This window comes from Schistocerca americana, chromosome 7, assembly GCF_021461395.2.
Source record: "Schistocerca americana isolate TAMUIC-IGC-003095 chromosome 7, iqSchAmer2.1, whole genome shotgun sequence".
NCBI lineage: Eukaryota > Metazoa > Arthropoda > Insecta > Orthoptera > Acrididae > Schistocerca > Schistocerca americana.
Window position 1 is genome coordinate 632,185,707 of NC_060125.1, and position 14,183 is coordinate 632,199,889.

General features: G+C 38.0%; 1 protein-coding gene across 1 annotated transcript in view; it reads left to right on the forward strand.

Moving 5' to 3' along the window:
- LOC124622143 (protein SMG5) overlaps window positions 1-14,183 on the forward strand; it is a 276,199-nt gene that overhangs the window by 111,069 nt on the left and 150,947 nt on the right. Inside the window, exon 11 of the mRNA XM_047147775.1 lies at window positions 3,046-3,197. Coding sequence (XP_047003731.1) covers window positions 3,046-3,197 — 152 coding nt within the window. The remainder of the gene's footprint in view (window positions 1-3,045; window positions 3,198-14,183) is intronic.

Here is a 14,183-nt window from a genome sequence, read left to right on the forward strand (position 1 = left end):
AAAAGAATATCAACTTGCTTTAAATATTCAGAAGTGTAAAGTAATGCATTTCACAGAACGAAAAAACATAGTCTCATACGACAGTAATATCAAGTAACTTACAGTTGGAAGCAATCAGCTAATACAAATACTTGGGTTTAACAATTTGCAGGGATATGAAATGGAATGATCATACAGTCTCAGACATAGATAAAGCATGTGACAGACTGCGATTCATTGGTATAACACTTGAAAAAGGCAATCAAAAGAGAATGCATACAAAACACTGGTATGGGCCATCCTACAGTATCGCTCAAGTGTGTAGGATCCGTACCAAATAGGAGTAACAGGTGGGGGTGGGGGGTATTGAATGGATATAAAGAAGGGCAGCATGAATGAATGATCACAGGTTTGTTTGACTCATGGGAGAGTGTCACGAGGTAACAGCATCATTGGGGAATGCTTTGACTGCACACATAGTTAAGAGTTTTATTATTACTTTGCAACATAACCTTTAATTTGGGCCTGTGTAAATTGTATTGGGTTGAAATGGCAGGAATAAGATAGCAACCTCATAAGTGTATGCCCAAATCTTTTTGCCAGCTCATCAATTTTGTATCTGAGGAACTGTGATTTACAGTGAGATATTACTTCTGTTAACTCCACATTTTTAAGATTATCATTTACTTCGACACTGAAGCCAACCAGTTAACTCCTACTCTCGCTTTGTCATGGTAGTTGTTTCATCCATCAATATCAAGAAGAATGGTTGACATTTGTAGGCACGTAACACACAAACCATTTTTTGTGACTGGCCTTGTACTGCAATCCCCTGGGTAAAAGAACGATATTTGATTTTACCACTGAATAACATTTGATTAACCATTGTTCAATTGCACACAACATATAATAATAATGTCATGTATAAGATGCTGATCCTGCAACTGTAAGTAATGAAAACAAGCAAAATCTCATTGTGCAGTGAACCGTACCACAGGACAAGAAGTTGCCTGAAAATGTTTCATATTGCAAGTGTTTCAGAGGTTGCAGGTGAAGGATTGGGAACTGCAGATGTTTACTCCAACTGCAATTCTTGTTAGTTTGGCTGAACATATGCCGTGCCTTCCTTGTAAGTCTCACTCCATCGTGTCCTGCATAGCTGTTGGTTGTTAAGTAATTTTGAACGAAGTATAATGACAATTCGCCATATACCACATGTAGAAGAGGGAATTTATTGGGAGAAGTGTTCTATCAGGCATACCAGGGAAACCTATAAACTCTTATTTGCTATTTATCACATAACGACACTGCAATTAAATCGTGTTGCAAATAATACGACTTAAAATGTGTGTTCGCCAGCCAAAATTACTGCCTCATCTCACAGTTATTCTGCAGTCAGTGAAACCTTCTGCTTTTTGATGACAAACACCAAACTTTTCCAGGACTTGTGATTATTGAGTGTTGGTCGTGATTATTGAGTGTTGGTCTATCATAGAAAATAGAATTAATTATTATAAAATTCCTGTTAAGTATCATTCCACAATTTGCTATATTTTGTCATTGCCAACTATGAAGCTACTTTATCCTTTCATTGTGTGACCTGTGTCGTCTCACTTGGAACTAGTTCTAACATTTCCGCATCTCCGAAAGTCTTGATTTCTGACCTCCCTGCTTTTGTATAAATTTGTGTTATCCATCCCCAGATATTGCTTTCCCAACTCAGTACAAACCTTTGTTACAGTTGCATGTAACCATACAGAGTATCCGTTAGTAACACAGTGTGACATCTTTCTTCTGTGGTCCTTCATTTGTTTGCACAAATATAAAACCGTGGGCATTGTGTGAAGCAAACTGTCGGCAGCTTTGAAAGCGCACATGAAGTGATTATTACTTTGTTCAGTGCTTTGTGTACCAGATGAGTGTTGATATAACCTCCAATTTCAAGTATTTTCTTTTCTTGTAATGTTCAGTATAGTTCAGTATGGTAGGGTCATTTTTGATGTTGTGTTGAAAAGTCTGTCAGCATTTGTTAATGCCTCACAGGGGGTGCTCTGCCATCTCCAGTTTTCTTCATACTTGTACGATTTGAAAGTCAGTTTCCAAAGGAGTATGATGCAATTTTCAGACAAACTTGATAAAATTGTCTTTTTCGGGTTAGAAGATTCCAAACACTCTTAAGTACAAAATATGTTCAGGTTAATAGTAATGTTGCTGGTAGAAGAGTGCTTAGAGTAAAGATATTGTAAACATAAAGTCGTTGGTTTGAAGCTTGCTGGGAATAACTTTCATGTTTACTTTTAATTCCATATATTATTAACAAATGGAAATGTTGACTAACAGATTTTTAATTAATATCTAATATGTAAAAACGATTATTTGTCTGTCAGTCTTCAATGTGTTGCTGCACCTTTCATCTGGTTGTGATGAAACTTAGGTGAGTTGTTGTGCACGTGGTGTTGAAGGTTTCTGAGGGAATAAAAACCACCTGTGTCCCATAGGGATGAGGATGGGGATGAAAAGTGCGTGACAGCAGCATAACTCGGGAATTGTTGGGCAAATTTTGACCCAATTGTGTATATACATCACTCATTATTTGAACATATAAATGTGTCTGATTTGTATATGTGTACCTACTTGGAAGTAAAAAGATTCATTGCAACACATACTGGGCATACAGTTTGAGAGATGAAGTAATCCCACCCCCTCCCCTTTAAAAAAATTGTATCATACTGATTTAGGATACTTATATCTGGGCACTGTCCTTCAAATTCTGTATTTATGAGAAACTTGAAAAGGCCAGAACATACCATGAGATCTCCTTATCTGATCTATGTTTTAAACATATTATTTATGTTGAGAAATTTGTGATCAGAAAATGGTAAAGAATTCAGTGATGAATAATAATTTGTTTTCTCTTTAAAGAGTTTGGTATTTGTTCCGTTTTCTGATATTCAACAACTTGCATCCTTAAAGAACATAGTTTGTAATCTTCAGCTGCCGTTATGCTCTTGTGTTTCTCCGTAAGCAGGAAATAGTTAATATTCTTTCTACATGCTGTATTTACAGAGAGAGAAGTACTTCGAGGGGCACAAGATCTGTACTTAAAGGTTCCTCTTCCAGAAGACATGCAATTACGTGGCCTGGGAGCCTTAAAAGAGGCTCATGGAGCACTGGATTGGGATTACTTCCGTTGGCACTCAATCAGCCCTAAGCAAGCAGTAAGTTATCCATTTTCATCAGTTTGTTTTAAAAAACAGGTCTAATTGTTATAAAATATTAGTGTGCTACTGTAGATCATTGCTGTCCCTCGCCTTAAATTAGACTTCTATCAGGGCGTAATACTGAGTGGTGTTTGTTTCTATCTTTTGCCCTCTCTGCTCTCCCTTTGGCTGTGATGTATGGGAACTCATTCTCTGGTTCATCCCAACCAGCATCAAGTTTATTTTCTTTACTTTCTTTGGTCTGTGGCAAAGGCTGTTATGCACTGATGGAACAGTTGTGTTATAGATAGCCATCATACTGGATAGTCCACCAATCAACTTGGTAAATGAAACATTTATAACATGTGACCTGAAGTCATCAGACCTTATGTTAGCTCCATGACTCACAGCCACTTCTATTCCATTCCTGTTTTAGAATAAGATTGCTACCAGTAACTTCTGCAATTTTTACTTCCAAATATGTTTTAAAAAACTGTTTTTTCATCTCCAGTCCAGTATTTTGTATGTATTAGAACACATTGCTTTGTTTTGAAAGTTTCATCTATCATAACAATGCAAAACTTAAGCATATGTGAGACGTCAGCGAATGTAGTTCCTGTATAGTGCAAATAGGATCCACAACACATCATTTTCACTTTCACTTTGCATCATATTGAGACGTCTGTGTGTGTGTGTGTGTGTGTGTGTGTGTGTGTGTGTGTGTGTGTCAGAAACAAAAATAAATCAACCAACAAAAGATCTCCACTTGTTCCAAAACTACTGAAATAGAAAGAAAACAAAATTGAATGTAATTTTTCAGGTTTATTTATGTGGAAAATTGGAAAGAAACTGTGTAAGTTGTTTTTTGTGCGAGCAACTTTTATTAATGTGTACTTCACTGAAAAAATAAAAAGAAATTGCAAAAATGATGTTGTTGCGTGCTCCACTTCAAGGCCTCATTCACAAAAAATATCAGTAAATTTTTCACATTTCAGATGCATTCATATATCCTTAACTCCTCTGAACCAGACATATTTCGTTTTCTTTATTTACAGATTATGCCCACTCACGTACAACACACATATAATCAGTACTGAAAATACACTCTAGCTCTACAAAATGAGACTGAGAATACATAATTAAGAAAGTGATTGATAACATATTCGTTCTGAAGAAGTACTTAATAAATACCAAGCGAGGTGTCACAGTGGTTAGCACACTGGACTCGCATTCGGGAGGACGACGGTTCAATCCTGCATCCAGCCATCCTGATTTAGGTTTTCTGTGATTTCCCTAAATCGCTGCAGGCAAATGCCGGGATGGTTTCTTTGAAAGGACAGGGCCAACTTCCTTCCCATCCTTCCCTAATACGATGAGACCGATGACCTCGCAGTTTGGTCTCTTCCCCCAAAACAACCCAACCCAACTTAATAAATGTGAATCACAGTCACACATGTGGCAAACAGGACAGTAAATCTGGGTGGAGTGGGTGACCAATTCAGCTTCTGCTAGCAACAAGTGTGTACCATGGGTATCACAGTGCCAGCAAAACCACCACTGCAAGTACTGACTAATATGTGAGCAGTTGGGTGTTAATCTACTGACTGATGACAGCACACCAGATTGCTCATGTGTTCAGTGCTGAACAACACTTGAGCAGTCGTAACATCACCCAACAGTGATTTACAGAAGCACTGTACCCTACTTTTTCCAATTAAATGCCACAGTGTAAACAAATAAATGTGAATACCAGATCAGTGGTTTTGGTTACTTAGAATATGAGAAACAGTTGTGTTTGCTCATGAGATACAGTACTTGTTGCTACACTAAAATTGTTTGTGGTAAAAGCTGCTAAACATTCTGTTTTGTAGTGAATAAGAATTCTAAGATTAATATCTCGTTTCTATCACACTTTGTAATTTTAAAGCAGGAGGCTTTTTTCTTTGGACTAAAATTAGAATTTTTAAAATCGTAAGCAAAAGTTAATATTCTAGTTTCAAAATGTTATCAGTATTTGATCATTGTAGAAACACAGCTCTTCTAGCTCTTCCTGGGGTTTGTATTGGCAAAAAATTGTCATGTCTTTATTTTTTTTCTGAAAATAAATTCTAGCTTAGTTTGTTAGTTGCGTATTTTCACATGCAGCTCTACCCCTTTCGCTTCTGTGGATGTATATACACGTCTCGCTACACCGTTCCCGAGGGCAGTTTGGGCAATAAGTGGTGTAAGTTCACAAACCTCTTGTCAACCCCTGTTCACGAGTCTGGGTATTTAGACCTTGGCCTCTCAATGCATATATTCCTTACTGTCATTTCTTGTTAACAATATTAGTTTATTCCTAAGAATAAGCAGCTTTCACTCAGTTAATACTGGGCAGAAGTCAAACTTGCGTGTGGATCGGACTTCCTTAACTCTTGTGCAGAAAGGTGTGCAGTGACTGCTGCATCCATTTCCAATAAGCAACCAGTAATCCATGCCAGTATAAGAATGTGAACTCAATATAATAACTAATATGGTGATAGCTTGGGAACACATAACAGCAATACTGCATAATCTTGGGTAACATAAACATCTTTTCCTTTTCCTTTGTTTCATTCTGACATTTCCTTAAAAATTGTTGTTAGAATGAGTGTAAATAAAATATCTAGCTTTTACCTGCCACTGTTACGCTGTTACATGGTATTACCTACTTGACTTTCATAGGAATAACTTCTCCATTGAGCAGGTGTGAGCTCATATCAAATGTGGAGGCCCCTCTTGCCAAAGGATGTAGGACAGGCCAGTAGTAGTACTAATAATAGTAGAAATGTCTTTGCATAAGAAGTATTAATGTGAGCACAATAGAGTTCTTGATGCAACTGTCATAACATTTGTTTTCTTACAGGAAGCACATACGCAAGCAACCTGACAATTAGCTATTCCTTTGCTTCTGAATTCTTGGAACTGAGTGATACACACTCATTGTATATGAACACTTATATGTGAACTTGTATGTCACCTGATGTTGATCCAAATGAGTGACCAGTTACTATTTTGGCTATGAAATTTACTTTATTAGTTTTAGATTCTTTCAAAGCTGTGTTCAGAGGTGCATATTTGTTTCATTAGCCGTAACACTGCAAAAGTTAGCCACAGTGTTGATTGTTGCTCCATTCCTTTTTCATCTTGCTAATTTTGCTATAAAATTTATTGCAGCATCCATATTAATTAAACCTCCTTGCAAAATATCGAATATTTACATTATGGGTGTGGCTTTAGTAATAGTTTTTACAGATACTATGTATACAATTTAAAGATAGGCCAAAGTCACGAGTGCTGTTTTACCTCAACTATATGTGACTGCATATTTAAAAACAGAGATTAACAGTCTATACCACCTTTGAGAACTATGTTGTGAATGCAATTGTTACATATCATTGAAACAGTACAAATATCGCAAAGACAGCTGCACAGAATCATGGGTACAGATTTGAATTAATCAATAAATTGCATAATAGCATTAACACAAAGTAACCTAAAATCAATAGTAATTATGTAAACACATCTCACACCATCACACCTGACTGTTAAAACTCAAATAAAAACAGTCTTGATTGTGTTTCAGGTTTTTTATTTGTACCAGTTTTGGCCCATGTTTCATACCATCTTCAGGCTTTTCGCCATCATTATGGCTGCTGGTGGTGGCAAACGTAGTGATATCTCTAGGAGTATGGTTGTCACTGGTTTTACGGATCTCACTCTTGTCTGCTGCCATCGACAGCCATAATGGTGGTGAAAAGCCTGAAGACTGTCTTAGGAAAGCGCCGAAACTGGTTCCTAGCAAACAGAATATCTGAAAACGTGGTTGAGACTGTTTTTATTTGATTTTTAGCATTTTATACCAATTGCTGTGCTCCAGTTACAGAATGCTCTCAAAAATTTTAAATATCTGACTGTACCTAAGAGGCAGTGAAAAATATATGCTCGTGCTGTTTAAGGTATTATTTCATAAAAGCTTTTGAACCGTCGTGCTATAGAAGAATTCTGAAGATTAGTTTGGTAGTTTGTGTAACTGATGAGGTGGTACTGGCTCAAGTAGGGGAAGAAAGAAATCTATGGCACAGCTTGATTGAAAGAAGGGATAGACTGGTAGCACACATCCAGAGGCATCAAAGAATTGTCAATTTAGTAATGGAGGGAAGCGTGAGGAGTAAAAATTGGGAGGGGGGACCTTGACATGGGTACAGTGAGAAGGTTCAAATGGATGTGGGTTGCAGTAGTTATTCAGAGATAAAGAGGGTTGCATGGAATAGACTAGTGTGGAGAGCTGCAATCAAACCGACCTTCCAACTACAACACCAAATAAACTAACAGATATTTTCTGTAAAACCTGGAATTTTTCTCCTAGTAACAAACTTACTAAGTGTATTTATAATATTGCTATCACATATCCATCTATACAGTAAGTCTGGAGGTTTTAGTTTCATATAAACATATTCATTCCTCCCAGAATATTTTCCAGAATATAGCAATTTGAAGCTTGGAGTTGCCTTGTTGGCCAGTTGAATGTGAACACTGGACAAAGGATGGAGTGATGGATATTATTGTTCTAACTTTTAGTTAGAAAGATTGGTGAATGTTGCTTTTATAATTTGTACTCAAAAGTGTGTTGCCACTAACACTTACGAGGGCATGCTGAAAAATGCTGCCTCTGCATTTTTTATATGAAAACTCTTAAAGCATTCTGTAAAACAAATGTTATTAACATTCTGCATCTTTGTGCTTCAAGTTGAAGTATTTTTCTCAACTTAGTCACCCTGGCAACGAACACATTTTTCCCAGTGAGTGATCAGTTTGTTGATACTGCTACTGTAGAATATCTGACATTGTTGAGGGAGTTCCAACTTCACCTCTGGATGATAAATGCAGTAAACCCAAGGTGTCAGAATGTTGCAGATGTCGCAGTGCTTATGTGTGGTATGGCATTGTCACGCTGAAGGAGAGGGTGTTTCATGTGTGGACAAACTCTTTCCATTCAAAACTTGATTACATCATGCTATTCCTCTTGCACTGACATAGTTACATTACACACCAACATATTACATGGTATGATTTGGAGCCTTCTACTGGCAGAGGGCTGCAGATATGTAGACTTTAAAAATAATGGTGTGGTATGCTAATAATGTTTGTTTCATTTTAAAAGCTTTAAGAGTTTTCACATAAAAAAAGAGAGGCATTACTTTTCAACTTTTCATACGTGTGCTGAATGTGGTGATACATTTCCTGGTGAAGCCCAATTTGGAAACTTATTATGCATAAAAAACATTTTTGTAAAATAGAAAGTGCACTAATGCAATGATGTATTAGTGGGCTCGATTCTCTGGTGTCGCACCAACTGGTGGCAATTGTTTATTAATGAAAGCTAGGTAGGGATTGTTCCTGTTGTGTACAGATGCAGAGGGAATTGCCTGCCACTCATAAGGTAGTTGCGCTGTCCATGACCAGTACCCTTGGTTTGGTTTCAGCGACATTGGGGCACCTTGGGAGAATGCTTCGGAACCTATGCAATCTGTAATGTTGTGTGGCATTCATGATGCTGCTGTGCTTCCCAGGTGGCATATCCCAGCTAGTTGATAGTTAATGGCAGTGACTGGCAAACAGTGGCAGGATTGCAAATCTGTGGCCAGGAGATGGAAAAGGTGCCCCCCCCCCCCCCCCCTTATGCCGCAAAAACTGGTGTGAGACTTTGCCGGCTGCTAAAACTACATCGAAACCAGCACATGATGCCTCGCCCCTTGGGACTGAGGCCAGTCTTCTGAGAGTCCAGGTAGCTGATGGAGCGCCTCAGGGAAATAGCGCGCACTCTATTTGCTTTCTGAGGAGGAAGGTTTTGGTGGTGGTGTGGGGGGGGGGGGGTTTCATTGCAGATGTGGGGAGAATGCTCTGCCAGCGACGAGTGAGCACACTGGCTACATCCAGCAGCAAATCGTAGCTCATGTTTTCACGAATGTTACCTATTGCATAGTTTCAGCTGATGCAGGGTGGAAGCAGAGCTATTATTTTGTTGCATCATTCCCAGAACCGATCACAATCTTCTGGTTTGGATCTGAATGGAAGGCTTAAGCCAGAGACTCAGATGATTATGTGATGGTTGTGGATGCATATTTGTCAACCTCTGCTATTGGGCAGAGATATATAGGACCCCCCTTAATAAGCCAGGCATGCACTATGTGCAGGAAACAGCTACTAGGACAGCGGAGTATGTGTCGCATGCACTTGTTGTTTTTTTTTTTTTTTTAATAGAGAAATCCGTCCATAGGCCTGATAAGATGCCTCCTGAATCCAGAGAGAGTAGAATTTGTCTTAGCAGTTCAGAAAAAGAAAATGTTAATGTAGTAATAGTTAACTGCAGTAGCAACTGCAGAAAAGTCCCAGAACTAATCTCACTTATAACCAGTAACAGTGCCCACATAGCACTAGGGACAGAAAGCTGGCTGAAGCTTGAAGTTAATTGTAGTGAAATTCTAAACTGTGGCTGGAATGTTTATTGCAAAGATAGGTTGAATGCTGGTGGTGGAGGAATTTTTATAGCAATAAAAAAATATGATAATATCTAGCGAAATTATATAGATTCAGAATGCGAAATACTTTGGGTTGAGTGTAACAGGTGGATCAAACATGGTCATTGGATGCTTTTATAGACCCCCTGCCTCAGCAGGAGTAATGGTGGAACATTTGATGGATAACTTTTTGCCTAAATTTTATGGTCGTGTTACAATTTTAGGTGGTCAGCAGGAGTAGTGGTGGAACATTTGATGGATAACTTTTTACTTAAATTTCCTGGTCATGTTACAGTTTTAGGTAGAAATTTTAAGTTACCAGCTATAGACTGGGGGATGCAAGTGATTAGAATGGGTAGTAGAGACAGAGAATCATGCAAAATTGTTCTAAGTGCCTTATCCGAAAATTACCATCACCCGTTAATCAGAGAAGCTACTTATGAAAATAATGTCTTGGACCTGCTAGTGACAAACAGACCCACACTTTTTACTCAATTAGCATAGAACAGTGAATTGGTAATTGTAAGGCCATTACAGCATCACTGAATATGACTGTAAATAGGAATACAAAAAAAGGAAGATCTTTCTGTTTAGCAAGAGCAACAAAAAAGAAATTGCAAATTATCTTACAAGTCGTCACAAAAATTTTATTTCCAGTACTGACAATGTTGAGCACCAGTGGACAGAGTTCAAGAGCATCCTACAATGTAGCTTAGGCGAGTATGTTGCAAGCAAAATTGTGAGGTATGGGAAAAATCCACTTTGGTTAGACAGCCATGTTAGAAAGCTATTATGGAAGCAAAGAGAGCACCATTGCAAATTTAAACATAGCCAAAGCCTCACAGACAAACAAATACTTAACAAAGCCAAAATTAGCATGAGGAGGACTATATGTAAAGTGTTCCATGAATACAAAAGTAAAACTTGTTATCTACCAAGTTGACCACAAATCCTAAGAAGTTATAAATCAGTAAATGATTTTAAGCCATCTGTCAAGACACTCTGTGATCATAAGGGCACTGAAACAGAGAATGACACAGAAAAGACCGAAATACTACACATCATCATCCAAAACTATTTCACAGAGGAAGATCACACTGGAGTTCCTACTTTAAATACTCTCACAAGTGACGAAATGACAGATATTGAAATAAGTTACTAAGGGATTTAAAAATAACTGACATTCCTCAACAGAGGGAAGGCTACTGGACATGATGGGATACCAGTTTGATTCTACACAGAGTATGCAAAATAACTTGCCTCTGTTCTAACAGCAGTGTATAATAGGACTCTAGATGAGTGATCCTAATGATTGGAAAAAAGCATATGTCGTCCTGTTTTCAAGAAGATTGTCAAATAGATGCACATAACTGGTGCCCTATATCTCTGTTGTGGGTCTGCTGTAAAATTTTAGAACATATTTTGTGCTCGCGTATTATGATGTTTCTGGAGACCGAAAATCTCTTATGTAGGAATCAGCATGGGTTCCAAAAACAATGATTGTGTGAAACCCAGCTCGCTCTCTTTAAACCCATCTTGCTCTCTTTGTCCATGAGACGAAGAAAGCAGCAGATACAGATGCCCAGGCAGATTCTGTGTTCCTTGACTTCCAGAAGACATTCAATACAGTTCGACACTGCCACTTAATGAACAAAATAAGAGTGTACGGAATGTCAGAACAAGTGGATGATGGGATTTATACAGTATATATAAATGATGTGGTAGATAATGTCAGAAGTTCCATGAGGCTTTTCGCAAATGATGCTGTTGCTTACAGAGAAGTCGCAACAGCAGAAAATTGTAGTGAAATGCAGAACGATCTGTAGAGGATCGACATTTGGTGCAGGGAGTGGCAATTGACACTCAACATAAACAAATGTAATGTATTGCAAATACATAGACAGAAAGACCCTCTGCCAGGCACTTAATTATGAACTGCAGAGTAATCATGTAGATGTAGGTATAGATGCAGAAGAACCACGTTGTGTGGTTACATAATTGCAGAAAAATCACTGGAAGCAGTTACTTCCATAAAATATCAAGGAGTATGTGTAGGAAGTGATTGGAAGTGAAGCAACAGCAAAAAATTAATGATTAGCAAGGCAGTTGCCAGACTGAGATTCATTGGAAAAATGTTCAGGAAATTAAGTCCATCTCAGCAAAGAAAGTAGCTTACAAAACACTCATTCGAGCAATACTTGAATATTGCCCATCAGTATGGGATCCATACCAGGTAGGACTGATAGAGGAAATACAGAAGATCGAAAGAAGAGCAACATGGTTTGTTAAAGCTTCATTTAGGAAGTGAGAAACATCATGGAAATGTTCATTTTACTCCAATGGCATACACTATGAGAGAGGCATTTTGTGTCACAGTATGGTCAACTGTTAAAAGTTTCAAGAGCATATGTTCCTAGAAGAGTCATCAAATGTATTGCTTCCTCCTACACGCAGTATATCTTGTGGAAAGACCATGAACATAAAATTAGAGAGATTTGAGGTCACATGGAAGATTGCCAGCAGTCATCCTTTCTGCAAACTATTGATGCCTGGAGTAGGAAAAGGGGGAACTGACAGTGGTACACACAGTACCCGCTGCCACACACCATATGGTGGTTTGTGGAGTGTAGATGCAGATGTAGAAGAATGATCTGTATAAGATACACAACACATTATGCAACATAGGACTCATCTGTGGAACCTAGCATCTTATAGGCTATGAGATGAGCTGCCGAATTTGGAGTGCTGCAGCCTTGTTGCTATGACTCACATGCTTTAGCAGCAAAACAAAATACAACAGCATGCAAGTCCTATCTGTAAGCCTGAATTTATTCACTGTAACTAGTTCTGATGTAAAAAATGGAGAAGATCTAACTAAGTTTGTTGTATGTTGCAATATCTGAAAGTTATTTGTTATACTACACGATAAAATGCAAACTACTTTCACAATATTGTCTGACATTCACAGTATTTTTTTATTTTTTATTTTTTTTCATTGTTGAATATTTGAATTATCAACTTTTCTACAGTGAGTGACAGGATAATTTATCAATATATTAACAGTTACAATCTGGAGAAAGTAGACACAATGTGATGATCAATCAATGGCATGCTCTCTTCTTAAATTCTAGTGTGTGCTGCAGTTATTGTAGTGGAAAACTCCTCTAACGTCACTCTCGGAATCTGATTCGAAGTTGCTTTCTTCTGCACAGCTCAAGTTATCTCTTACATTCACCCAAGTTTCATCTGGTCACAATATACATTCGAACATCACATCCATGATTCTCCACATTTACACCTCTATGCAACAACTTTTGTCCTTCCCATTAATGTTTTACGGCCATTAATAACGGAAAGACTGAATCCTGTTTCTTTTTACCTCTGTGCACAATCAGAATTTGCTGCTTTTAAGAAGAACTTTTTTCAAAAGCTACACAAGCAGTTTTGAAAACATGGATTATTCCCTTCTCTTACAACAGTTATATAAAGGAAGACAAACAGCTCCTTTCTGGACATTGTCCAAAGCTCAGTTGCTTCTTGCTCTGCTGCCTTTTCCCCAGTTTCTACAACCCTTTTCTGCCACTTTCATCATAATCTGTATTGTACTGTTCCTTCTCCTGTCATTACAACAGTGTATTTGTTTACTTTAAAACCGGTTGCAATGGGAAATAAAGAGCTTACCTTGCCCATTTTCTTTCTCAAAATACTCTCTCACTGAGAACACAAATTTGTGTGCTTTGCTATGTATTACGTTTTTCCTCTTCTGCCTCACGTAACATGTTGGGCTTTTGCCATACATCACACAGGACATGGTTTAAAATGAAATAGATGTGAATAAGTACTAAAAATATCATAAATAAAATGAACTATGGACAAGACTTATAGCTAGGTAATGACAAATGTTGGCACTGTTTACATACAAGAAACTGTTATATGTTAATGCAGCATTGTAACATCGCTAGCACTACCTGCTGAAGCATCGTTTATCTTTGGCTGGTTTCCTGTGGTTGGTAGGCAATGAAACAATGCTAGTTAGTTGTCAATACCAAAGACTTGGGTCTCAGACTATAGATCAGACATACATGTACATTTGTCTGCTAGCTAAAGCTCAGAAGTTGGTATAATGAGAACATTTTTATATGGCAGTTTAGGTGACAGTTGTTTTGAGCTGTGGTTGTGTCAAAGATGAGTAGAGCTTGGGCCAGGAACTCCAATCTCAGCAAACAATTGCATGGCAGGCATTACTGTTATGTTTTGTGTTGTGTGTTGCTTGTAGTTTTCTTCTCCTAATTTAAAATGAGTGAAGAGACTAATTTTGATCCATCACAAAGTTCGATTACGACTCTCACAACCTTACGACTCTCACGTAGCAGTGATTGGTGATATCTGTGACCATGTTTCAATTCCGTTTTCACAGAAAAATGGAACACTGGTGTAGGCGGCTACCGTGCGTGAGGGAGATGAG